At 36.6% G+C, this 23,858-nt stretch overlaps 3 protein-coding genes across 4 annotated transcripts; all 3 read left to right on the forward strand.

Annotated features, from left to right (window-relative positions):
- Positions 1-6: 6 nt before the first annotated feature.
- On the forward strand, positions 7-2,242 carry styxl1 (serine/threonine/tyrosine interacting-like 1; the record flags this gene model as incomplete). Its single annotated transcript, XM_081354045.1, has 8 exons — positions 7-109; positions 244-305; positions 418-517; positions 608-741; positions 822-967; positions 1,108-1,205; positions 1,299-1,411; positions 1,845-2,242. The coding sequence occupies 8 exons, from the start codon at positions 7-9 to the stop codon at positions 1,974-1,976; spliced, it is 888 nt and encodes a 295-aa protein (XP_081210171.1). The 3' UTR covers positions 1,977-2,242.
- A 1,185-nt stretch (positions 2,243-3,427) lies between these two features.
- On the forward strand, positions 3,428-7,895 carry tmem120aa (transmembrane protein 120Aa). The gene is made up of 12 exons (XM_081354329.1): positions 3,428-3,627; positions 4,743-4,861; positions 4,943-5,059; positions 5,333-5,392; positions 5,566-5,661; positions 5,812-5,901; positions 5,998-6,063; positions 6,599-6,660; positions 6,750-6,842; positions 6,927-6,991; positions 7,265-7,333; positions 7,451-7,895. Exons 1-12 carry the CDS (start codon positions 3,550-3,552, stop codon positions 7,559-7,561), a joined length of 1,026 nt encoding a protein of 341 aa, XP_081210455.1. The 5' UTR covers positions 3,428-3,549; the 3' UTR covers positions 7,562-7,895.
- A 1,005-nt stretch (positions 7,896-8,900) lies between these two features.
- On the forward strand, positions 8,901-23,821 carry pora (P450 (cytochrome) oxidoreductase a). 2 transcript variants are annotated; one of them, XM_081354333.1, is made up of 16 exons: positions 8,901-8,959; positions 10,643-10,840; positions 13,895-13,943; positions 14,089-14,217; positions 14,339-14,488; positions 17,208-17,332; positions 17,431-17,520; positions 17,884-17,982; positions 18,218-18,334; positions 19,152-19,270; positions 19,412-19,593; positions 20,275-20,424; positions 20,507-20,774; positions 20,859-21,004; positions 22,289-22,374; positions 22,599-23,821. In XM_081354333.1, exons 2-16 carry the CDS (start codon positions 10,671-10,673, stop codon positions 22,741-22,743), a joined length of 2,025 nt encoding a protein of 674 aa, XP_081210459.1. In that variant the 5' UTR covers positions 8,901-8,959; positions 10,643-10,670; the 3' UTR covers positions 22,744-23,821. The 2 variants fall into 2 exon arrangements, with proteins under 2 accessions (XP_081210459.1, XP_081210460.1); XM_081354334.1 differs by lacking the exons at positions 8,901-8,959; positions 10,643-10,840 and adding an exon at positions 12,488-12,750.
- The last annotated feature ends 37 nt before the right edge of the window (positions 23,822-23,858 follow it).

Consider the following 23,858-nt stretch of genomic DNA (forward strand, 5'->3'; position numbering starts at 1 on the left):
TAACTAATGGCTGGAAAAGTTCTCTGTGAGGCAACAAAACTGTACAACATCTTAAATCAATACACTCATTTACCAAGGCTTGCAGAGAGCAACTACCTTTGCCTGATTGGTAAGAATTAAAAAGTTATTATTTTATATATATGACAGTACATTGTGCGTTCAATGCTAATTCAAATGCCAACAAATTAAAGTGAAAGTTTAATAATAATAATAATAATAATAGTAGTATTATTATCTCTTCAGATGCACGTGCAGCAGAATCATATAACTTTAGCCACATAATTACTGCTAGAAATGCTAGATGGGTATGTATAAGTTTCGTTTTATTCCCTCCTAACTTTATGTTTTGTATATCCTGTAACGTTACTATTAGAATATCAGAACATCATTGGTTTATTTTGTTTGCTAATTACAAAGGATTCTGACCGAAAGTTTATTATGCCCATGGATGTTGAGGTTGAAAGTATGAGGTACATCATTGTTTATGACAGCAATACACATTCTCTGTTAGATTCAGGTAAGACACTACCTTTTCTGACATATTACGAAATTTGCTTAAAAATGTCAGTACACTTCTGAAAACCCCCTAACTGTATTTGTGTTATAGGTCCAGCCATAGACTGTGCAGACTGCTTAGAAAAAGCGAGCCGCTTTCCTGTTCAGATTCTTACTGGGGGCTATGAGAAGTTTTCTGCACTCTATCCTTTCCTAAGAACGCAAAAGATTCTTTACAACATTAGGGTAGTATTTTAATAAATTATAAATGAAGTTTTTGTGCTGTTTATAAACTTGTTTAAGGATTAAAATACCTGTATCCATAGGAATTGGAGAGCTTGAATCCCTATCCTGTGGAAATCTTACCAGGTCAGCTTTACATGGGTGATTATAGACAGGCCACAAACCCCCAAATCCTTAAAGATCTGAAGCTGAATGCACTTGTCAATGTCTCTGATGAGTGCAGTCTAATGTGAGCCAACCCACCGTCACATATTTATTTATATATGTAGGCATACAATTTAAAAAAAATTCAGTTTGATCATATAACTGCCTGAATACCCTTTGTGTGGAATTTTATAATGAATCTATGAACTTTACTTTGCAAACTAGGTTTAAAAAGGCAAACTGCACTGTCCTACACATACGAATGGCAGATTCTGCAGAGGCAGATTTCACCACTTCATTTGAGAGAATGTGTGTTTTTATTGGTAAGTACTGGGATATTTTTTGTTTAGTGGCTAAACAATAACTTAAAAATCTAAAACAAAACTATGACAGACAGTGTGAACTGATCTTTTCAGGTTCTCATCTCAATACTGGTTCTCCTGTTTTGATATTCTCTACTCTTGGGATAAGCCGATGCTGTGCTGTAGCAATGGCATATCTTATGTATCACCTGAAATACACACTTAAGGTAATGATTTTACTTTTGCGTTTAGAGTTTACATTGATGTTATTAGCAGATGCTTCCTTAAAGGGACAGGTCACCCAAAAATGAAAATTCTGTCATCGTTTACTCACCGTTAAGTTGTTCCAAACATGTATAAATTTCTTTCTGAACTCAAAATAATTTTTAATGCTCCCTTCATTTGTAAGTTGCTTTGGATAAAAGCGTCTGCTAAATGATTAAATGTAAATGTAAAAGAAGATATTTTGAAGAATGTCAGTAACCAAACAGTTAATGCCCCGCCCCATACTATGGAAGTCAATGGGGTCCATCAACTGCTTGGTTGGGGTCCATTCATAGTTTTGGAACAACTTGAGGGGGAGTAAATGATGACAGAATTTTTATTTTTGGGTAAACTATCCCTCTAATATTCGTCATCTGTGATTTTGGGATATTTTAGGAGGCCTGGAATCATATTCAGCAGTGCAAAGCCAGCATGAGACCAAATCGAGGATTTGTGCAGCAACTTTCTGATTGGGAACTGCAGACTGTTGGGAAGAGAGTGACAGATATTTCAGAACCCAACTACTGACAATAATCATATGTAACAGAAACAGTGCATCACTGTGCACATTCATATTCAGTGACTTGCTACAGTCACTGATAAATCATAGATTTTTATTTACTATGAAAGTAATATTAAAAAGCAATAAATAAACTACTTCCTAAACATATTGTATAGACAATAGTAGAATGTACAAAATAGTGTTAATATATCTGTGGCGAGCAGGACGAGGCCGAGGGCCATGAGAGAACAGCGCGAGGCCGGTGGCGTGATGAGCGACACCTGCGCGACGCACCGGTCTCGTATCTCTCACGGAGGAGCGGAAACTTAAAGGAGCGACGACAGTGAAGATCGAGAGAGGAACAGGCCTGGACTTATGTTGTGTTTTGTGTTATTATTATATGTGACAGCAGTCGTCCGTGAGGTCGTGCTATTTGTTTTATTTTGATATTAAAATCTGTTGAATGTTTGCCGGTTCCCGCCTCCTTCTTCCCACAATAACGAACTTCGTTACAATATCAAATAGTGCACAGTGCATAAATAGTAGTCTGAGTGAATACGAGCAACTAAAAATATCAATTTATGTCATAAGCAATGCATTTTCTTCCGTTTTACTATATGTTGCTTTAAAGGGGATAGTTCCCCCCAAAAATTACAATTATGCCATCATATACGCACCTTCAAGTTGTTCCAAATCTGTATGAGTTTCTTTCTTCTACTGAACACAAAAGAAGATATTTTAAAGAGTATGGTTAATGTATGGGTAACCAAACATTTGATGAGCCCCATTGACTTCCATGGAAGTAAATGGGGCCCACCATCAACTGTTTGGTTACTGACATTCTTCAAAATATCTTCTTTTGAAGAAAGAATTTCATACAGGTTTGGAACAACTTGAGGGTGAGGGTAATTTTTGGCTAAACTATCCCTTTAACAACAGGAATTTTTTTTGTCAAACTGTCAAAATCATTTTACTAAGTGTAACCCATTGGATTAAATTAAAAGCTAAAAAGGTCCAGATTCAATCAATTTTATCCAACCATTTTTACATTTTCAAAAAACATCATTTTGTATGATTTATAAACTGTTTTCCTCCTGGGGACCAAAAAATGTCCTCACATGGTCAAAATTTCTGTTATTTTTTTGAGGGCATTCAGAAGGTATTATCAGGACCACAGACATACACACGAGGATTGTAATTTTAATAAATATTTTCTAAATTAACTAACAATTCTTCATTGCTATGACATAAGAGGTTATCTACAGTTCAAACATTGACCACAACATTGGTCGTTGGCACAGCTGGGATGCTCTCCCTCTTCCGTCTGTGGGAAGTCAGTCAGTGGGCTAACGGCATATCCTCAATGGCGTTTTTGTCTTGTTTTGAAAGCTCTCATTGGTCAGTTTAATAGAGGGGCGTTTCAGTATGCCGCGAAGTCTGTCTCTGATTGGCCACGCGAGTTGTTGAAGTCTCGTTCACATGACAGACGTCTGTCAAGACTCAAGATAGCAAGCTGCTCATGTAACGGTAGAACAGACCGCTGTTCAACTGTTCACTCATATCTGGGAATACTACTTTAACCAAATACACTCTCTGGAAATGTTATTTAACCCGACTGGTTTGACCGAATGTTTACAAGAATGGGAGGATCTGGAAAAAGACTATCAACAGGTTCAGGTGAGTCTTTCTTTCTCCAGTGCTAACCTACGCACGACCGCTCTGAACTATTAGATCTTACACCTCGCTCTCTAACTATTTTATTTACAACATCATTTTTCTTATTACCACATTTATTGAAATATCGCTATTCAATGCGCATTGTAGCTTCAAGCACTAGCTGCTTAGCAATTTAATCGGTTATACCTTATTTTAAGCTGTCACTGTTACAGTGTAATAATTATACATTTAAGCATTGAGTAATATTAATTACATGTTCTTACTAACTTATAGGGTTAGGGTAGGATTAGGATTTGGTTGAGGGATAGTTGCATGTAATTATGCATAATTTACTCTTTTTACTATGGTAAGTACATGTAACATGTAATAAATTGTTACCATTTAATCCTTACCAACTAACAGGACAACAGTGGTCCCATAAATCAAAAAGCAGATTTTTTTAGTTACTAAGATATAGTCTCTCCGATTCTCACAAATATATAATTGTATTATTATGTGTTATATTAAATATTTTACATTATTATTATTATAAGGTGTATGGGTAAGTGACAAAACGTAAGGTATCATAAAAACAGGTTTGTTTTAATATCATATGTGCCAAGTCATAGAAATATTAGCTGTGTAGATTAATAATAGTTTCATACATACCAAAACATTTCTAAGGGTCAAAAGTTGTCTATATTGGTAAGTCATCACTGATTTTTTCCCATTAAATAATGCTTTAATGCTTATAAAACAGAGTATATATATATATGTGTGTGTGTGTGTGTGTGTGTGTGTGTGTGTGTGTGTGTCTATTTAAACAATTATTTGACCATTAGCTCCACAGAAAAGATAAAAAAATGACTTAATCATGTAATAGGTCTATTTAAGTCATTGAACTATATACAATATTCGGCTACACTTTATTTTAAGGTGTCCTTGTTACAGTGTAATTATACATACATTTAAGTACAGGCTAATATTAAATAACTACATGTCCTTAATATAGGATTAGTATGTGGTTTAGGGTTAGTCGCATGCAATTATGCACATATTACTACATGTAACATGTAACAAGGGCACTGTAAAATAAAGTGTCACCTAAAATTCTAATGTCTGTATGTGTTGCACAGGAGACGCATCGACTTTACAAACAGAAGCTGGAGGAGGTTTCAAAACTACAGGACAGCTGTTCCTCTTCTATCGTGCGGCAGAGGAAAAAGTTAAAGGATCTCTCAGAATCACTGGAGGAGTTAGTCATAAGTTTAACTTTTCAGTAAAAAAATTATTGTTATTGACATGTACCATATATTCAAACTTCTTTCTTTCATAGATGCAGAGCCACAGTGAATCCAGAAGATGTAAATAAAATAGACAAGATCCAAGATTCTATAAAGGAAAGACCAAATGTCTTTTTCGAGATGGAGGCCTTCCTGCCAAAGAAAAATGAGTAATGCAAATGAGTGCCACACCCTCATAAAATACACATTATCAGCACTTACTATTCAAAGCAGGTCATGCCACTCTGTATTTGCCTGTTCCATTTCTGATACAATATTGACACTATTAAAACTGAAGGTGACTAAAGGTGTGGTAAAAGAATGAAATAATAATTGAATGAGGATAGTGGTGTGTGGACTTATAATCTATCTTGTTCAAGCACATACAATGATAATTCAAATACCTATGCTAACCTGAAATACTTTACCCTGTTTTGTTCCAGGTTGTACCTCAGTCTTGTTCTTGGAAATGTAAATGTTACACTCCTTAACAAGCAGGCCAAGTAAGTTTTCAGAACCTTGAGCAGAATACTAGGCTATTTATTATTAAAACATTCTAACCATGGTGTTTTAACACCTCATTGTGGTGTCATGAAGTGCAGTGATGATGTTATGAGTCATGTGATTTGTCTCTGCCTGCTTGAGAAGACTTGTTTTGTTTTTCTCCATTGTACAGGTTTGCCTATAAAGACGAGTATGAGAAGTTCAAACTATACTTGACTGTGCTGCTCTTGTTGTTCTCATTCACCTGTCGGTTTCTGGTCAGTTACAGGTACATGTTTGTTGCCACGAAATATGAAAAAAAAAAAAATATTTAGGCAAGTCATTTTTTAAATCATGGATTAAATGTTATGCTTCATGTCTAACTAATACATAATCATAATCATAATCAGTTTGTCTTTGCCCTCTTGTGTTTTGATAGGGCTGTAGATGCACTCTTCAATTTCCTGCTGGTTTGGTATTATTGTACATTAACAATAAGAGAGAGCATCCTCATTAATAACGGCTCAAAGTGAGAATAATCATTTGATTATGTAATACTTATTTCCTGTCAAAAATGACCTCAATCCTTCAGGCTATACTGTAAAGTTTCAAAACTTTGTTTCAGGATCAAGGGCTGGTGGGTGTTTCAACACTATGTCTCAACTTTTCTCTCTGGAGTAATGCTGACCTGGTATGAATGACTTGTTCACACTTGGCATGTTTGGTACGATTAAAACGAACTCCGGTGTGATTGCTCTGTTAGTGCGGTTCATTTGAATAAGTGAGAACACTTCCATCCGAACCCCGGTGTGTGCACCAAACAAGTGAACCGAGACCCCTAAAATAGTGAAAAGCTATAAAAGCCATTTTTTTGTGTGTGTGTATTTAGTTTCAGTCTTAAAAATGGTGATGTGAACCAGGACTAAATGTATAATTTTCTGTTTTGGTCCGGACTAAAAGAACCAAGAGAACGGAACTTTAAGTGTGAACACGAAATATGATTGTATTAGATAAATCAGATTAATGTGCTTTGAGTAAATACTTAAAATTAAATGTTTTTAAGCACACTTAGTAGGCTAGTCTCTCTTTAAAACTCTGAAATATTATTAGAGCATTACACTTTTGAAACTTTGGTACTTTAATCAATAGTATTGTGTATTAATCAGATTAGTGAATTTTGAATACATGCTTAAAATTAAATAAATCTGTTCATGTGTGTCCCACAGGCCTGATGGTGAACTATACCAGATTTTCAGAAATCAGTTCCTGTCATACTCCATGTATATAAGTAAGATTAGTCTTATAGTTTTAGTAACCATTTCATGTAATAACGATTTATTCATTGTTTTACTTAATCTTGTTTGGTTTTCCTTTCAGATTTTGTTCAGTTTCTCCAGTACTACTACCAGAGTGGCTGCTTGTATAGGCTTCGAGCTCTTGGAGAAAGACATAACATGGACCTCACAGTTGGTGGGTAGTTTTCGTATCTATTTTTCCTTATTATATTTCAGATGTATCCATTAACAGATGTTTTGTCATGTGCTTTATGATCAGAGGGGTTTCAGTCTTGGATGTGCAGGGGTCTGACTTTTCTCCTGCCGTTCCTTTTCTTGGGCCATGTAAGTTTTATATTGCGTTTGTTATTCTTGGGTTATTTTGCAATAAATGCAATCCTCTTGTATGTGCAAACAGCTCACTTCCTGTTTTATGGCCATCATTGTGGTAAATACACTTTTTGTTGGTACAAAGGGCAATATGTCATTTTTAAAGCTTTAGAGATGGCGTAAAAGTTTGCTTATTGCTGACATAAAATATTAACATGAGTATTCAGAAAGGTTTTGATGTAATTGTTAGTATGCTGTGGATCTAACTGTCTTATTATCTACATCCAGTTCTTCCAGCTTCATAATGGAATTACACTCTTCCAGATGGCCCAGCTTCCAGAATGTAAAGAGTGGCAGGTCGGTGTTTCAAAATAATTCAAAATGTTTACATTATGTGCATATCATTCATGTGTATATACGTGTTCATTTGTTTCTGTTGAAATTGTATTTGCAATATTTCCTTTTTCTTCTTAGGTTCTCATGTGTGGCTCTACTTTCCTTGTTTTGTTCATGGGAAACTTCTTCACTACTCTTGGTGTTGTTTACCACAAATACATGGATCAGGACAAAGCTAAAGCTTTATAAATGACCAGCACATAGGCACGGAACTCTTTATCAAAGCAATTTACGTTTTATATGAATGTTTTTTTAAATGTCAGTGTATATGAAATTATTGTGTTAATAATGTACAATATTTTTATGACACTGTTATTTAAATGTTGTCAGACAGCGTGTTTCTTCTGTTCATGGTTCAGTACGGCTAAGTGACGATTTTTGTGAATGTGTTAGAAAGCATAAGGAATGAAATGTCTTTCCATCTAACCTAAAATATAAATATTTATTATTTTGTTTTTATTTTATTAACTAAAAAGACGTTTTTCACACCATATGTCAATAAAAGTAATGACATCAGAATATCATAACAGTGTGCTGCTTTTTTTTCTTTTCTTTTTTGAAAAATCTCTGGCCCATATTTAAAATTAATTAGAGTGCAAGTTATTGTTTGTTCAAGAGAACTGGAAGACAGTTACGGAAATCATTTGCTTTCAGTGGCATTGTTCCACACTCAACACATGACTTTATCATCATAGGACTATGTCAACATCTTTGTGTGAGTAAGCAGTATGTGCAATTAGCCTAATGTTAGGAAATTTGGATTTTTTTTATATTTCAAGAATTGATTGAGGAAGCCCTAAGTGCTTTCAGCAGAACGTTTGATTAACAGATTGTAAAAGATGATTCTGCATCTTCTTGCATTTTTAAAGGGATAGTTCACCTCGCCCCCCCAAAAAATCTTCATTTACTCACCCTCAAATTGTTCCAAACCTGTGAATTTATTTCTTCTGCTGAATTACGGTGTGGTAACCAAACCGTTGATGATGAGCCCCATTGACTTCCATATATATATTTTTTTCTCCATACTATGGAAGTCAATGGGGCCCATCATCGGTCTAGTTACCCATATTCTTTAAAATATCATCTTTTGTTTTCGGCAAAAGAACTAAATTCATACTGGTTTGGAACAACTTGAGGGTGAGAAGCCTAAATGTTGACAGAATTTTTCATTTTGGACGAACTATCCATTTAAAGCACATTGCCAGTAAAGAATTCATCTTATTGAGTATAACTGCATAACTTTTAATTCTCTTATTTTCTTATTTGAACTAAACTCTATTATGCTTGCCAAATACCCAAGAATAATTAGGCTCACAGACAGGCGTCCTCGAGTGGGAATACAATGCTGCTGCAATGGACAAATAAGTCAGAATAAAACGATTTTTTTGAAGAACATGCCAACACGTACTAAACATTACAACAAAGCAAAAAGGTAGAATATGTTCAAAGTTAAACGACTACTTTTTACCTTAGTAACGTGTTAAGATCCGCGAGGGATATTTGAACGTGCGACTGGCAACCCGGCGGCCGGCGTATCTATGTGACGTATGCTTGTGCTGTGCGCCGTGCTCCTCCAGCTAACCGGAGGTATGTTGTTCAGTGTTGTGTAACTGTTGAATTTTAATGATATTATTGCCAATCAATGTATTGTCAATCAGTTTTTGAGGTCATAAACAAAAAGTGAACATTTTGTGTATATACGTCTGCTCGAACAAAAAGTACTATGGCGTTAATAGCATGGCACAGTGATAGTGTCAAATGCTATACAATTTAATTTTGCTAACGTTACGCGATACTAAATGATTTACCATATTAATATACGTCAAAGTATTCAAACAACGCCTTGTTAAATGTCCAAAAAAAAAAAAAAAACGCGTTAGGACTACTTCTACTTTTAAGAGACGTGTTACAAAACGCTTTTTTGTAACGCGCTGACTTATAGCTTGAGCGATAAAAGTTTCTTTGTTGGGAAACGAGGTGACGAATTTAAATTTATTAGAAATTCACGACCATCGTTCAAAATGTGTTTTGTAACTGCTCATCATTATGTAATTACATTGAGTCTTCAAAAGAGGGCACAACATGACAAAAAGTCCCAATTGGTATTGTTTTTGACAACGTACAGTACTCTTATTTGCATAGTTACAGGTACCTATATGGCCATAAACTATGCAAATAAGAATTTTAAATAATTAGTTTATGTAAGTTATAATTTTAATTATTATTTTGCTAAACTATAGATATATAACACACTCCTGGGCAAAAATGAAATGGGCCAAGCCACATATGGCAAAATATTTAGTGGTCTTATAATTTTCTAAACATTTTGAATCACAAAAGTATTGTCAGGAAATTGGCAAGAATTTGCACAAATACTGTAGATAAAGTAACTTAGCATGGAATAGCCTTCCCCTACTTGCAGACAGCTTTCTACAGGAAGAAGAGCCATTGTTCCACTCAGTGTTAATAGTTTCAAATAGTTCATGAGTAGCTGAAAAATGTCTTCCAGTTCATTTGAGTTTAATGTGACTCTGACCAGGCCAAAACATGAGCCTGATCGACTTGTTCTCAAGCCACTTCTTGGTTGTCTTTGCAATTTGGGCAGGAGCATTGACAGGAGAAAAACAACATCTGATCATTACTCTTTAGATAACAGCTTTTCATTTGTGAGAAGCAAGCCATTCTGCAATATTCTCATGTACTAAAAAGGCTCCCCACACAAGGACACTCTTCCTCCGTGCTTCACTGTGGTAGAGATGCATTTGTTATTATTTTTCTCTCCAGATTTTCGAAGACACTGTTCTGGAGCATCACCATGAACTTGTGGTTCATTGTGATTCATCACTCCACAGACAACGTCCCATATTCTGCCAAAAACTTTGTTCTGTCTTTGATATGTTTCTGAGACGTCATTGGCATTTTAAGTAGTCAATTTGCTTAAATGTAGCTAATTTCCTGAGTCCTGACCAATAATTTGTGTTTAAGACAGTTAAAAGCTTAGTGCTTAGCCCATTTTTTTCTTTTGCCCAGGAGGATAGATAGATAGATAGATAGATAGATAGATAGATAGATAGATAGATAGATAGATAGAATGTATAGTGTAAGTGACTGTTTTATGTATGTATCTGTGTATGTGAAGTGAAGACTGTTTTTGTGTAAAGTGATATGTCTTGATGTTGTTTTTTAGAGTCAGTAAATACTTTCAGAGTTACTTCAGTCGATTATTAACTAATAATAAGTGATGAAAGTTTTTGCGATCTGGTTTTGCAGACATATCTGCTTTCTGATTTCTGTGAAAATGGAGGACGCTGAATCCCAGCTGCTCTCCGATCAGGATCAGACTCCGGAGCCTCTCCTCAGCTCTCTGGACGTCTTCCTCTTCTCTCTAATCGCAGGATTGCTTATCTACTGGTTCTTCTTCCGAAGACAACCAGAGCCTATTCCGGAGATGAGGACATTCATTGCTGTGTAAGTGTCTGATTTGAACCCCCTCCCCCCTTCATTTGTCCTCAAGGGGGGGAAATTACTCCCACACAAATTTTTCTGCATGGCTAAAATGTTGGTCAGAGCCATGTTTTGTGAAACACAAGCACAATATCTGTGTTCCACCCCACAAAAGTATAAATGCAAACAATATAGGAACAAAATGAGCTTTTGCTTTACACTCCATGGCTGGAACTGTGTTATGGGACAACTAATATTTTTGTTGGACGACCAGTTTATAGTTCTTCTCCCTGTAAACCTTTGGCCTTGTTTGAACAAAGCATCGTTTCTGCACCATGTCTCGTTCCTAAAGCACTTTGTGGTTCGGTCGGTCATGGGTTCCAGCATTGCAAAGTGTTGACATCATGGGACCCAGAGTATGTGCGTGCAGCGTGCGTTACATTCTGTCTCAGCGTTATGGTCTGTAGCAACTGAGACACAGTTCATATACACCCTGGTTATGTGTCAACAGCTAGACTACTTTGTTTACGAATTTTCATAGATGCGTCAAGTTGGTAAATTAATTTCCTGTTTGGTTTTCACAATGCTGAACAGAAGCATCAGTGCCGTGTTTGGTGATATCAAACATTAAACTGAGCTGTGCAATAAACATAGATGGTGTATATATGAGGTTGAAAATGAGCATGAGCACTGTTTGTTCAGATGGAGTCACAGGATGTTATTGTTCCTGAATGCTTCCCATAATCCTTGCTAGTCAATTGTAGTGTTGTATGTTAAACTTGTGACCTATTCACCCTTGTAAACAATGAAAGCCCTGATGACTCAAGCTTTGAGGTACACTATAGATTTCTGAAGGATCATGTGACACTGAAGATTGGAGTAAATGCTGCTGAAATCTCAGCTTTGCCATCACAGGAATAAATTGCATTTTATAGAAAACAGTTGTAATAATTGCAAAAATATTTCACACTGTTTTACTGTATTTTTGATCAAATAAGAGACTTTTTGCAAAAGTGGTCTGTTTTAATGTTTTGGACAAACCTTTGAACGGTAGTGTACGTGGTCTCTCCTTGTATACATAAATCACTTATCACCATTTATTCATTGTCATTGCTAAAACAGGAACAGCAGCAATACGTGAAGAGTAGAAAAAGAATGCAGTAGGAAATGATGTGTAACTAAAGAACTACAGTGTCAGGAAGAGATGTTTAGAGAGCAGGAAAGGATAACCACATCCAATTCTCTCCGCTTCCTGGTTCAGATTACTTGTGTTGAAGGATTAGTTTAAGGATTAGACCAGTTTAGGCCATCTTGAACCACTCCACTACTCTTGTTCCTTTAGTTGTTTTAATCAAGTGCATTGCTTATGTGACGTCTGCAGTAAAACACATAACACAAAATGTTTTTTATTTTTTTTATTTTTTTTTTTACAAAAAAATCAATCTAGAAATTTATGTTGGCTTTTGTTTTAGTGCTCGTTGTTATTTTATTAGGCTGGGAAAGAGAGGGAATGAACTCCTTGTGTTTGCATTGGCAGGAACATTCAAGATTTTATGGATGTCTGTTGTCTATGGGTTCACTAACAGCATTGTGCAGTAGAGATCCATGGGAAATGTTATATATTCATGTTGCTTTGCAACGCTGTGCTCTGGCCAGATGGCAGGAGAGAGAGAGACAGAGAATGAGCGTGTACGAGAGCCTGTCTCAGACCCCTGCCTGCCTCACGCCCCCTTTCCCCGCGCTGAAGAGCTATGCGTTTCCTACAGATCCTCCTAATGAACTTTTACGGACTTTCTTAGGCTGTCTGAGCTCTTGATCCAAACCTTTTAGAGACGAAAGTGCTCTGTATGCAGAACTCTTAAGGACAGCGTCTTTTTCCCAGTCATGGGATGCATGTTCTCTTTGCCTCAGGACAGACTGGCCGCCGCAGAGAGGTTAGTCCGGGACAAACGGATGTTTAATTTTCTGTGTTTCTTCTGTTGTGATGGATATTTTGGGTGCCATTTATGATTTTGTGGAATTGCTTTCGCCCCTAATGATTGCTTATAGTTTTGTTGTGTCCACCTAAATTAATTGTTTAGTCTTTCTACACTGCGACAAAGTGGTGTGCAATGGCAAAATGAGGTTCTAATCTGGTGGAATGCTGCATGGATTCTGAATGAGAATGACTAAATTGTTTCTTTAATGTGGAACTATAGAGAAGTATAGGGGAGGACTGCATTGATTTGCACTGTGATTTCTTGCCAGTGCAATGATGGTTGTTTAGTAATTTGATAGTTATTGTAATTGACTTGTTCACTTGAATGAATGGACAATACTGTTCAAAAGTTTGGGGTCAGTAAGATGTAAGAAAAAAAAAACAAGGCTGCATTTAGTTGATCAAAAGTATAGTTGAAACAGTAATATTGTGAATAAAGATAACAATTTACAACAATAACTGTTTTCTATTTTAATACCACATTTTAAAATGTAATTTATTCCTGTGATGGCAAAGCTGAATTTCTGTCAGTTGTCTTCAGTGTCACATGATCCTTCAGAAATCATTCTAATATGCTGATTTGGTGCTCAAGAAACATTTCTTCTTATTATAAATTTTGAAAACAGTAGAAACAATAGAAAGTTCAAAAGAACATCATGTGTTTGAAAATTTTTCTTAAGAGTAAAAAATATTTATAAAATGTATACAAATATATTGTGCTCATGTATTCATTTTATTTAGAAAATTTTGTTTTATTAGTTTTAAGAAATTTAGGGGGTCAAACTTTTATCAAACAAAGATTTTTTTCACTTTGTGCTCTACCTTCTGTTCTTCATCATTGATTTTGCATAAAAGGTTGTGGTTTTCATTAGTTGAACAATGACTGAAAGCAGACGTGTTCTAATGCTGTGGTGCTCTCAGAGGGGTGTGAACTTCAGGAAGTTCTCCTATGTGGGAAAAGGCCAAGAAATGAAAGGCTCAATCCCCTATTCATTACCAAAAGAACTGGTCTGGCATGCTTTACAGCCTTTTCACATGTGTGTTCTTTCTCTCTCGCTCTCTCTCTCTCTCTCTCTCTCTCTTCCTAATTCTTTTCATAGAACGCCACAAATACGTGAGACCAGCTTTATTGAGAAAATGAAGAAAACGGTGAGATTTCTAGAAAATTTTACCTCCATAGAAATCTAGTCCAGTTCTAAAGAGTTCAAATCATTGGTAAATAATTCACTTTTTTGAACAATGAAAGAAAGTTCATTATGTTTGATTTCTATATCTCTGTAACTTCCCATTGTAGAACCGAAACGTTGTGGTGTTTTACGGATCCCAAACGGGGACTGCTGAGGAATTTGCTAACAGATTGGCAAAAGATGCCCATCGCTATGGCATGAAAGGGATGGCCGCTGACCCAGAGGAGTATGACATGGTACTTTTAGCCATTATTGCTGCCTGTTTGATAAACACTAATGAAATCAATCAATCAAGATCAGAACGGTTCTATTCTTTTTCAACTCTTTTGACTTTTAGTCATTATCTCCCATTCACAGTCCGAGCTGTCTAGACTGAAAGAGATTCCTAATTCCATGGCTGTGTTCTGCATGGCAACCTATGGAGAGGGAGACCCCACAGACAACGCTCAGGAGTTCTATGATTGGATGCAAGGGACTGATGACGATCTAGAGGGGGTCAATTTTGCTGTGAGTAATAAACCAACATCAGAATAGTGCATAGGAAGCAAATGTATCTCTTTTTTAGGTTAATAAACTGAGCTCAAGAGATTGCATAGGACAATCTTCCATCTATGAGCACCCTCCAAAATTCCTGGCCTTTTTATGGAGTGGTACCTATTTCCTGAGCAGTCAGTGAAGTTCTTAACTAGCCTGCGCCCGAGGCTGTCCCATAGTTAAGGGGCCCATGGAATCCTCATCAGTTCTCCCTCACCAAATGGAAACATCTGGCCCAGCCAAACAAAGCTTGAGCTCCATCCCAGCGGAACCTCTCTCTTAGCGGGACTATTTCAGATGGAACTTGATCATTGGATCTTCTGTTCGTTTGATTCTGGAGACAGGCTCCGCTTGAGTTGGACCTGTATTCTGGATGCAAGCCTTGTGGTTTCAGCCTGGAGTTCTCAGATTCTTTTATGTGGTTGTAGTGGGACAGCGTGATAAAACATGTGGTTGGAAACATCACTGCAGTGCGTCTACAGTGCTACAAAACTGCGGGACGGGCTAGATAGGTTGAGGAAGTTATAAGGAGCACACGATATTTATAATTCTTTTGCATTTCAGTTAAATGTATTGAAATGAGTTTTAATCATAAATATAAACTCACCGGCCACTTTATTAGGTATACCTTGCTATGTCATGATGTGAATCTCTTGTTCCACCACATCCCAAAGGTGCTCTATTGGATTGAGATCTGGTGACTGTGAAGATCATTTGAGTGTAGTGAACTCTGTCATGTTCAAGAGTTCAAGAGATGATTTGAGCTTTGTGACATGGCACGTTATCCTGCTGGAAGAAGCCATCAGAGGATGTGCACACTGTGGTCATAAAAGGATGGACATGGTCAGCAAACATAGAGTCGTGCAGGTATGACGTCACTTTCTAGGCCAACCAGCAGTTAGCATCACACTGGTTCCCTCGACAAAAACCCAATAGGATCTTTCCATAGGCTTTTGGATTATCGCAAGTATTATGATACTTACACGTTTTGTCCATCAAGATCATTTTCACAGATAAACACAACTTTTATGAATTTTGATGCCTTAATCTCTCCGACAGCCTCTGTAGTCCCATTTAGCCACTTGTTAGCAACCTTTTTAAAGACACGTAACAGCTTAAAAAAAAATCATGACTGGGGTACTACTGATGTTTTTTATGTCGCAGAATAAAACGTGAAAGTGTCTTGAGCTTGTGTTCACCACAGACCATTTAACCAAAACCCCATTCAAAAAACCTATTGACTTAGGGACGATGGAACCAGAAGTGCTAAAATGCTAACTCGCTTCCACGTTTTGGCTTACAAAGTGATGTCATACCTGTACCACTCTATACTCGGGTAGACTGTGGCGTTTAAACGATGCTCAATAGGTAGTGTACTAAGGAGCCAAAGGTGTGCGAAGAAAGTATACCCCACTGCCGCTCACTGGATATTTTCTTAAACACTCAGATCAGTCCGTCTGGCACCAACAACCATGCCATGTTCAAAGTCACTTAAATCACCTTTCTTCCATATTCTGATCAGTTTGAACTTCAGAGGGTCATCTCTACGTGGTCTAAAATGAAATGAGTTGCTGTCATGTGATTGGTTGCTGTTAACGAGCAGTTGAACAGGTGTACCTAATAAAGTGGCTGGTGAGTATATATGCCACTTATATTTTTAAGTCAATTTTTTTGGAATCTCAGTTTCAGTAAGAGATCTTTTTAAACTGGAGAGGAAGTTGTGAATGTTTAAGCACAACTTAATAGAAGATTAAGCTTATTTCAAAAGATCAAGAATAAAAATGAGTGTTTAAAGGGTTAGTTCACCCAAAAATGAAAATTCTGTCAGTAATTACTCACCCTCATGTTGTTCCAACCGCGTAAGACCTTCGTTCATCTTCGGAACACAAATTAAGATATTTTTGATTAAATCTGAGAGTTGTCTCACTCCTCCATAGGCTTTCAGAGGGACCGAAACTTGCTGGCCCAGAAAAGTTATTAAAGAGATCGTTAATATAGTCCAAGTGACTCCAGTGGCTTAATCCTAAGTATATCAAGCGTCGAGAATACTTTTTGTGCGCAAAAACAAACAAAAATAACGACTTTATTCCACTATTCATTTCCTTCTCTCTGGGCCTCGTAGTTTTTTTGCGCTGCGCGTCTGTGTTGCACGTCATCACGCATCACACACATGACCCGCTTCGGCCAATTGTGAGCCTACGTGGTGACGTGTAACACAGACGCGCTACGCAAAAACACTACGTGAACCAACTAGAGGCCCAGAGAGAAGGAAATGAATAGTGGAATAAAGTCGTTATTTTTGTTTGTTTTTGCGCACAAAAAGTATTCTCGTCGCTTGATAAACTTAAGATTGAGCCACTGTAGTCACTTGGACTATATTAACGATCTCTTTAATAACTTTTCTGGGCCAGCAAGTTTCGGTCCCTCTGAAAGCCTATGGAGGAGTGAGACAACTCTCAGATTTAATCAAAAATATCTTAATTTATGTTCCGAAGATGAACGAAGGTCTTACGCGGTTGGAACAACATGAGGGTGAGTAATTACTGACAGAATTTTCATTTTTGGGTGAACTAACCCTTTAATTGATGCTTAGCCTTTAAAGTTTTGCATGTTTTGCTTATTTCTTTGTGTTCTGTTTCTTATTGTCTGCTTGCAGAGACTGAATGACTTTTGCCTTTATTTTATTTTTTAGGTGTTTGGGTTAGGTAATAAAACATATGAGCACTACAACTCCACGGGCAAGTACACAGACAAGAGACTTTTTGAACTTGGTGGGAAAAGGGTCTTTGACCTGGGCCTCGGAGATGACGACAGCAAGTGAGTGAATAAAAGCTCTGGATTGAAGCAGATAACAGATCTGGTTTTAAGTCATTTTCATTGCCTGTCCTAATTATTTAATCCTAAATCATTTGAAGCCTGGAGGAGGATTTTATCTCTTGGAAGGAGCAGTTTTGGCCTGCGGTATGTGAGTTCTTCGGTGTGGAGCCCACGGGAGAAGACAGCTGGTATTATTTTTATTTTATTTTTTAAACTCAATGTGCTGGTCTTGTAATTGAATCACTATTTTTCAACAGAATGTAGTCTTATTGATAGGCAATGTATGGTAGAATTTGAAAGAACAGACCAGCTGTATGAGATTATCTAGTTCAAACATGTTTATTTGATGGGTATTTTGTGGCCAAACAACACATTCAGTGTCTCATCTCCATATTAGAGGGACCAAATCCATTTATCATGTGCTTCCATTACAAAATTCTCCCCTGTCCTGCTTTGAATAGGGTTTTGCATCTTATTAAACATCATAGGTGTTTTGAATGCTTTAAAACCAGGCTGGGATGAGGTCGCCAATTCTTTTTATGTTCTTTCAGCATTCGCCAGTTTGAACTGGTGGTTCATAATGACATCAATATGAATCAAGTTTACGCCGGAGAGATGGGGAGGCTCAACAGCTTTCAGACACAGAAACCGTGAGTTCAACCCTTTCAACTAAGCGATAGGTTGACGCATCAGGCATTTTAAGAGATCCGCTGTTCATCCTTGATCAGAGACTAATTTTAATGCTTCTATTGTAGATTAGTCTGTAAAATGACGTCCTGTTTGTGTAATGTTTTGTGAATAACTAATTTCTAGGATTTTTGAATTGATATACTGAAATTTGAAAAGCTTTGTATCTGATTGCATTATTCATTTTGATCTGTGTAGACCGTTTGATTCAAAGAATCCTTTCCTTGCACCTGTGAATGTTAATCGTAAGCTGAACAAAGGAGGAAACCGTCATCTGATGCACGTCGAGTTAGATCTCACTGACTCTAAAATCAGGTACATGTAATAACTGACTCATGAAAACATTTCCAGGTCACATATCACCCCAAAAGCAAAAGAGATATATTACATAATAATATTATGTGTAAAGAAAATAACACTTTACAATAAGGTTTCACTTGTTAACATTAGTTAATGTATTAACTAACATGAACTAACCATGAACAATGCATTTGTTATTGTGATTGTTAATCTTTGATAACGTCAGTTAATAAAAATACAGCTATTCATTGTTTGTTCATGTTACTTCACAGTGTTGTAACTAATGTTAACAAATACAGCTTTTGATTTTAAGAATGTATTAGTAAATGTTGAAATTAACATTAACTAAGATTAAAAATTGCTGTAGAAGTGCAGTTCATTATTAGTTCGTTAACTAATGAAATCTTATTATTTATTTTTATATTCTATTCCATATAATATACATACAGTTTATTGATTTTATTATTTACAAATATTTTAATATACTTTATATTAAATATAATGTCTTTTTTTAGTTTGATTAAGGGGTGAAACCCATATTCTTGATTGTGTTCATGAGATTCACACTCATATTTGTGTACATGATATGATATTGATTTCAACAATCTGAACAATATCTCTACAATATTAAAGCATTTTGAAATGAAAATGAAATCACTATTACAAATAGCAATACTTTAATATTTTTGTATAACATTCAAAAGAAAGTTTGCATGCAGACTGTACATAGTATGTTGTTCACTATTGAGTGTGTACTGATGCAGTGTACAGGTTTTTATTTATTTAATTTTTTATGTCCACATATTAATAAATTGATTACCAAACCTGGCAGATATGATGCTGGAGACCATGTTGCTGTTTACCCCACAAATGATGCGTCGGTGGTCAACAGACTAGGAGAAAGACTTGGAGTGGATCTCGATACTGTAATCTCTCTCAAAAATCTGGATGGTATATACTAATATCTGAAATTGATATCAAAATTAAATAATCAGCATATGAGATGTCATGTATGAAAGATAGTTATTTTATTCTGTTATGTAGTCATGCAATTTATAACATGTAATTGTTGCTAATGTTTCAATTCTGCAGAGGAGTCCAATAAAAAGCATCCATTCCCCTGTCCAACCACATACCGCACGGCGCTGACCCATTACCTTGACATCAATAACATGCCCCGTACAAATGTGCTGTATGAGCTGGCGCAGTACGCCTCCGATCCCCAAGAACAAGAGAACATGCGCAAGATGGCGTCTGCCTCCTCTGAAGGAAAGGTTCGGATCATGTCATAATCATTGCTGTAATGTCTATAGTAAAACATAGGGTTTTTCACACTTGAAATAGTTAAACCCCAGGTAAACGAAATCCTAGGTTATCTTGTTTCACATTTCACACTGCTCATAATTTACATGCGGTAAATAATTAATCCTGGGTATTCATAAGAGGCTGTTTCACACTGTACATTCCTAAACCCTCACTCTTATTTACATATTTTGTGGTGTCAGTATCATTGATTTAATGAATGCAGCACATGACCTGTTTAATATATAAAAGCTCTAGCATTGTGCATCCTCATGTTATACATTGCTGACTGTACTATTACCTGTACTGCACTGTACCTTTTTTCCATCAAATGCTGAAACTACTGTTTATACAACGTGCAGTGTTTCTGTGAATATTGAGGCACGTGATTGGATATCTGTTGTTAAGCATTTAGTCCTAACATTCTAATACCACGTTTACCACTGTAAACGCTTGGTGCCGCAATGCAGAGTTTACACAGCAAATTCTCCAGAGGGTTCCCTGATTAAAAGCAATGCTAACCCCGCTTTTAAATTACAAGTACGAAATGTTCTTTTACCCGGGGTTAAAAGCGTTATCTATGATAACCCAGAGTTAAGAACAGTGTAAAAGCCCTCATGAGTATTTTTTCACCATCTGATTGCTCATTTTAGGCTCTCTACCAGAGTTGGGTTGTGGATTCAGAGAGGAACATACTGGCTATTCTAGAGGATCTTCCTTCCCTGAACCCTCCTATAGATCACCTGTGTGAGCTGTTGCCTCGACTTCAGGCTCGATACTACTCCATCGCCTCCTCCGGCAAGGTCAGATCCGCAGTTTTTCGATATTATACCTTGAATCAGAAAACTTTGAGTTTGGCTCTAACTTTGTTCATTCTTTTTTCAGGTCCATTCAAACTCTATCCACATCTGTGCTGTAGTGATAGAGTACACCACCAAGACAGGAAGAGTCTTCAAAGGTGTGGCCACTAACTGGCTCAAGAACAAAGATGTGACTGATAACGGTCACAAGCCCACCGTTCCCATGTATGTTAGGAGATCCCAGTTCCGCCTGCCTTTCAAAGCCAGTAATCCTGTAATCATGATCGGGCCTGGAACTGGCATCGCCCCCTTCATGGGCTTCATCCAGGAGAGAGCATGGCAGAAGGATCAAGGTGTGGCTTGAAACTTGCTTTGACACAACATGTGTACCATAATAAAGCAAAGGTATCTCACTCAGTTTTTGCTCTCTGTTGCAGGGAAGGATGTTGGTGAGACGATACTTTACTTTGGCTGTCGCCATAGGAACGAGGACTTCCTTTATCAGCAGGAACTGGAGGATTTTGAGAGGGCGGGTGTGCTGACACAACTTAACGTTGCTTTTTCCAGAGATCAGGAGCACAAGGTGAGTGACAAATGGATGTGCTGAAATTAAAATCCTGCTAATAGCAATAAGTTATTGCCATGTTATGGCCGCCACAAGTGTATGAAGTTAAAATTCTATACTATTGTCTAAAAACCCCACCACTATATACTAAATTATTTTTTATGTTTGAATATTACTATATTGTATAATGGATACATGTTTTAAGATTTGCTAAATATTATGTTTATATGTGTTATAAATTAGTGTTTGACTCTTAAAGGGGTGGTTGATTATGATTTTACTTTTCTAACTTTAGTTAGTGTGTAATGTTGCTGTTTGAGCATAAACAAAATCTGCAAAGTTAATGATCAAAGCTCAAAGCAAAGGGAGATATTTTCTTTTAAAGAAATTGCTTTTTAAGGACTACAACAAACGGCTGGTAGGGACTACGCGACATTCCTCGCGGGTTAGTGACATCACCAACCCTTAAAATTACATAAACCCCGCCCCCTGAACACTTATAGATTAACAAGACAGAATATGCTAATCAATGACTAGAAGATAACTACACATAAGCTACATAAAATTAATAAACTAACCATTCAGAAATGGTGTCTACATGTTGTCACTTCTTCTTAAGTCTCTCTATCTTTGTCTGACTCCAGTTTGAACATTAAAGGCTAAAAGATTTTGAAATTTTCAGTGCATGTCTGTGTGAGTGCAGTCGGTTGTAGCTCCGCCCTCTGTGCTACGAGCAACAGCTCATTTACATTTAAAGGGACGCACACTAAAACTCTTTTTTGCTCACCCTCAAAAAGAGACAATTTTAACATGCTATATAAAAATATCTGTGAGGTATTTTGAGCCAAAACTTCACATACACACTCTGGGGACATCAAAGACTTATTTTACATTTTGTGAAAAGGCCGTTATACCACCCCTTTAACACGGTTACATTCATACAGTTCAGTCATTTATGGGAGTGACAACCGGAGTCTATAACCAAACTCACACCTGTACATTTGTATGAACGTGCAGCAGGATTCAAGCCTCTATTCTCTTACCAGTAACCATAAGCGACAGTGACCAACGTAATGTCAAAGATGGCGGTGTATTCTAGATTTAAGCTGTATTCTAGATTTATTTGCATCCAAATTTAAAGGTGTACTACATATTAGTTTTCTTTTTTTCCCACTTATTAATCTTCCTAAACATGACAGGTCTTTGTTGTGGATACAGCATCTTACAGTAGTTTCAGAGTTATCAGAATAATAGTTTTAAAGAAACTGAAAAGTAATTCTGTGGACTATCCCGTTTTTGCAGGTCTATGTGCAGCATCTTCTGAAGAAAAACAAGGAGCAGTTGTGGAAGCTCATTCATTCAAATAATGCCCATATCTATGTTTGTGGGTAAGAACCAGACGTTTCTGCTACCACGTTGAATAGATGAATAACATTCTTATGAGTACAGTCCGTACTAGAACAATAAACAGCTTGAAATAATTATGTTACCATGTAATTATATGATTTTGCTAGCATAACGTGGTAAATAGTGCCATTCTTCAATATAATACTGCATCTCTTTCCAGCGTCATAATTACATGCATATTTAATGTGAATATTTGTCCTTGCAGAGATGCACGTAACATGGCTCGGGATGTTCACACAGCCTTCTATGAGATTGCAGAGGAGATGGGCGGCCTGACACACACTCAAGCTGTGGACTATTTCAAGAAGCTGATGACCAAGGGCCGTTACTCTCAGGACGTTTGGAGCTAAGCTTACTGATAAACCAATGTTTGCCACTTTACCTCAGATGATCATTTCTTCAAAAGCAAGAGCTAAAACATCAAATTTGCCTGGACTGATGTATTGCTGTCAGGTCGTTTGTCTCGGATATAACTTACAATAGTTTTGATCAACTAACATAATGCACATGGCCCGAGATCAGAAAAAAAGCACTCCCACATCAGACAAAAGTTTAACATTCTGCCTTTAGATGAGTTTATATTCAACCTACTGTAACAGGAAACTGATTTGACCGAATTTGAACCCTAAGCGGACCGCGGTGTTGGATGTTTATGTATACGCAAATGTAGGTCAAGGATGCAAAATATTCCTTTGCTTCTTTTCTGAGTGAGGCCTTATAAAGAATGTTCATGTGTTCTGTCATACTGATCATTTTATCTCTCTGTGAAAATACTGCAACTATCACTTTGTGACGTACTGTAAAACTTTAGATTTTGTTTTTGTGACATTGTACAAAACATACTACAGTGTGTTTACCATTTTAGGTCAATCGTGTTTTTTTGATATTGTGACATTCATTAATTATTATTTCTTGTGCTTTCAAAATGTTCTGCCACTCATCTTAACTCTATGCATTATTTCACACTAGCTTTGAGTAGCAATGAACGAGCAATTATGCAATCAACATGACCTCCATTATTGGGTGAAGTGTTACATTCTGTTAGTCAATTTTTAATGTTTTATTCTGGAGGAATATATTAAATATATGTAACAGATGCATTTATGAAAAGAAATGTAGGTTCCTCTCTCATTTTCAAAATGTTTCTCCTTATCGGTACGCATTTACCACAGATTTCTACAAATGATTATTGACGACTCAATTCATCCCTCTGGTGAGCCAAAGCTGCAATTGCAAAAAAAGGTCGAGCATCATGGTTTTATGGCCTTTTTTTTTTAAATGAAAAAGCTTGCGTTTGTTTAATTTTAAAACTAATAAAACTTGCTTGGGAATTGAATTGTCATTGTGATATCAAATATGTTTGTGCAACATTGTGATTTTAATAATGCAATGTTTGAAAATAAATATATGCACAAACATTGGCTGGCCTAAAAATTTGTTTGTCTGGATGTGCATACAAAAATTA

The sequence above is a fragment of the Scardinius erythrophthalmus genome (assembly GCF_964197995.2).
Source record: "Scardinius erythrophthalmus genome assembly, chromosome: 23".
Taxonomy (NCBI): domain Eukaryota; kingdom Metazoa; phylum Chordata; class Actinopteri; order Cypriniformes; family Leuciscidae; genus Scardinius; species Scardinius erythrophthalmus.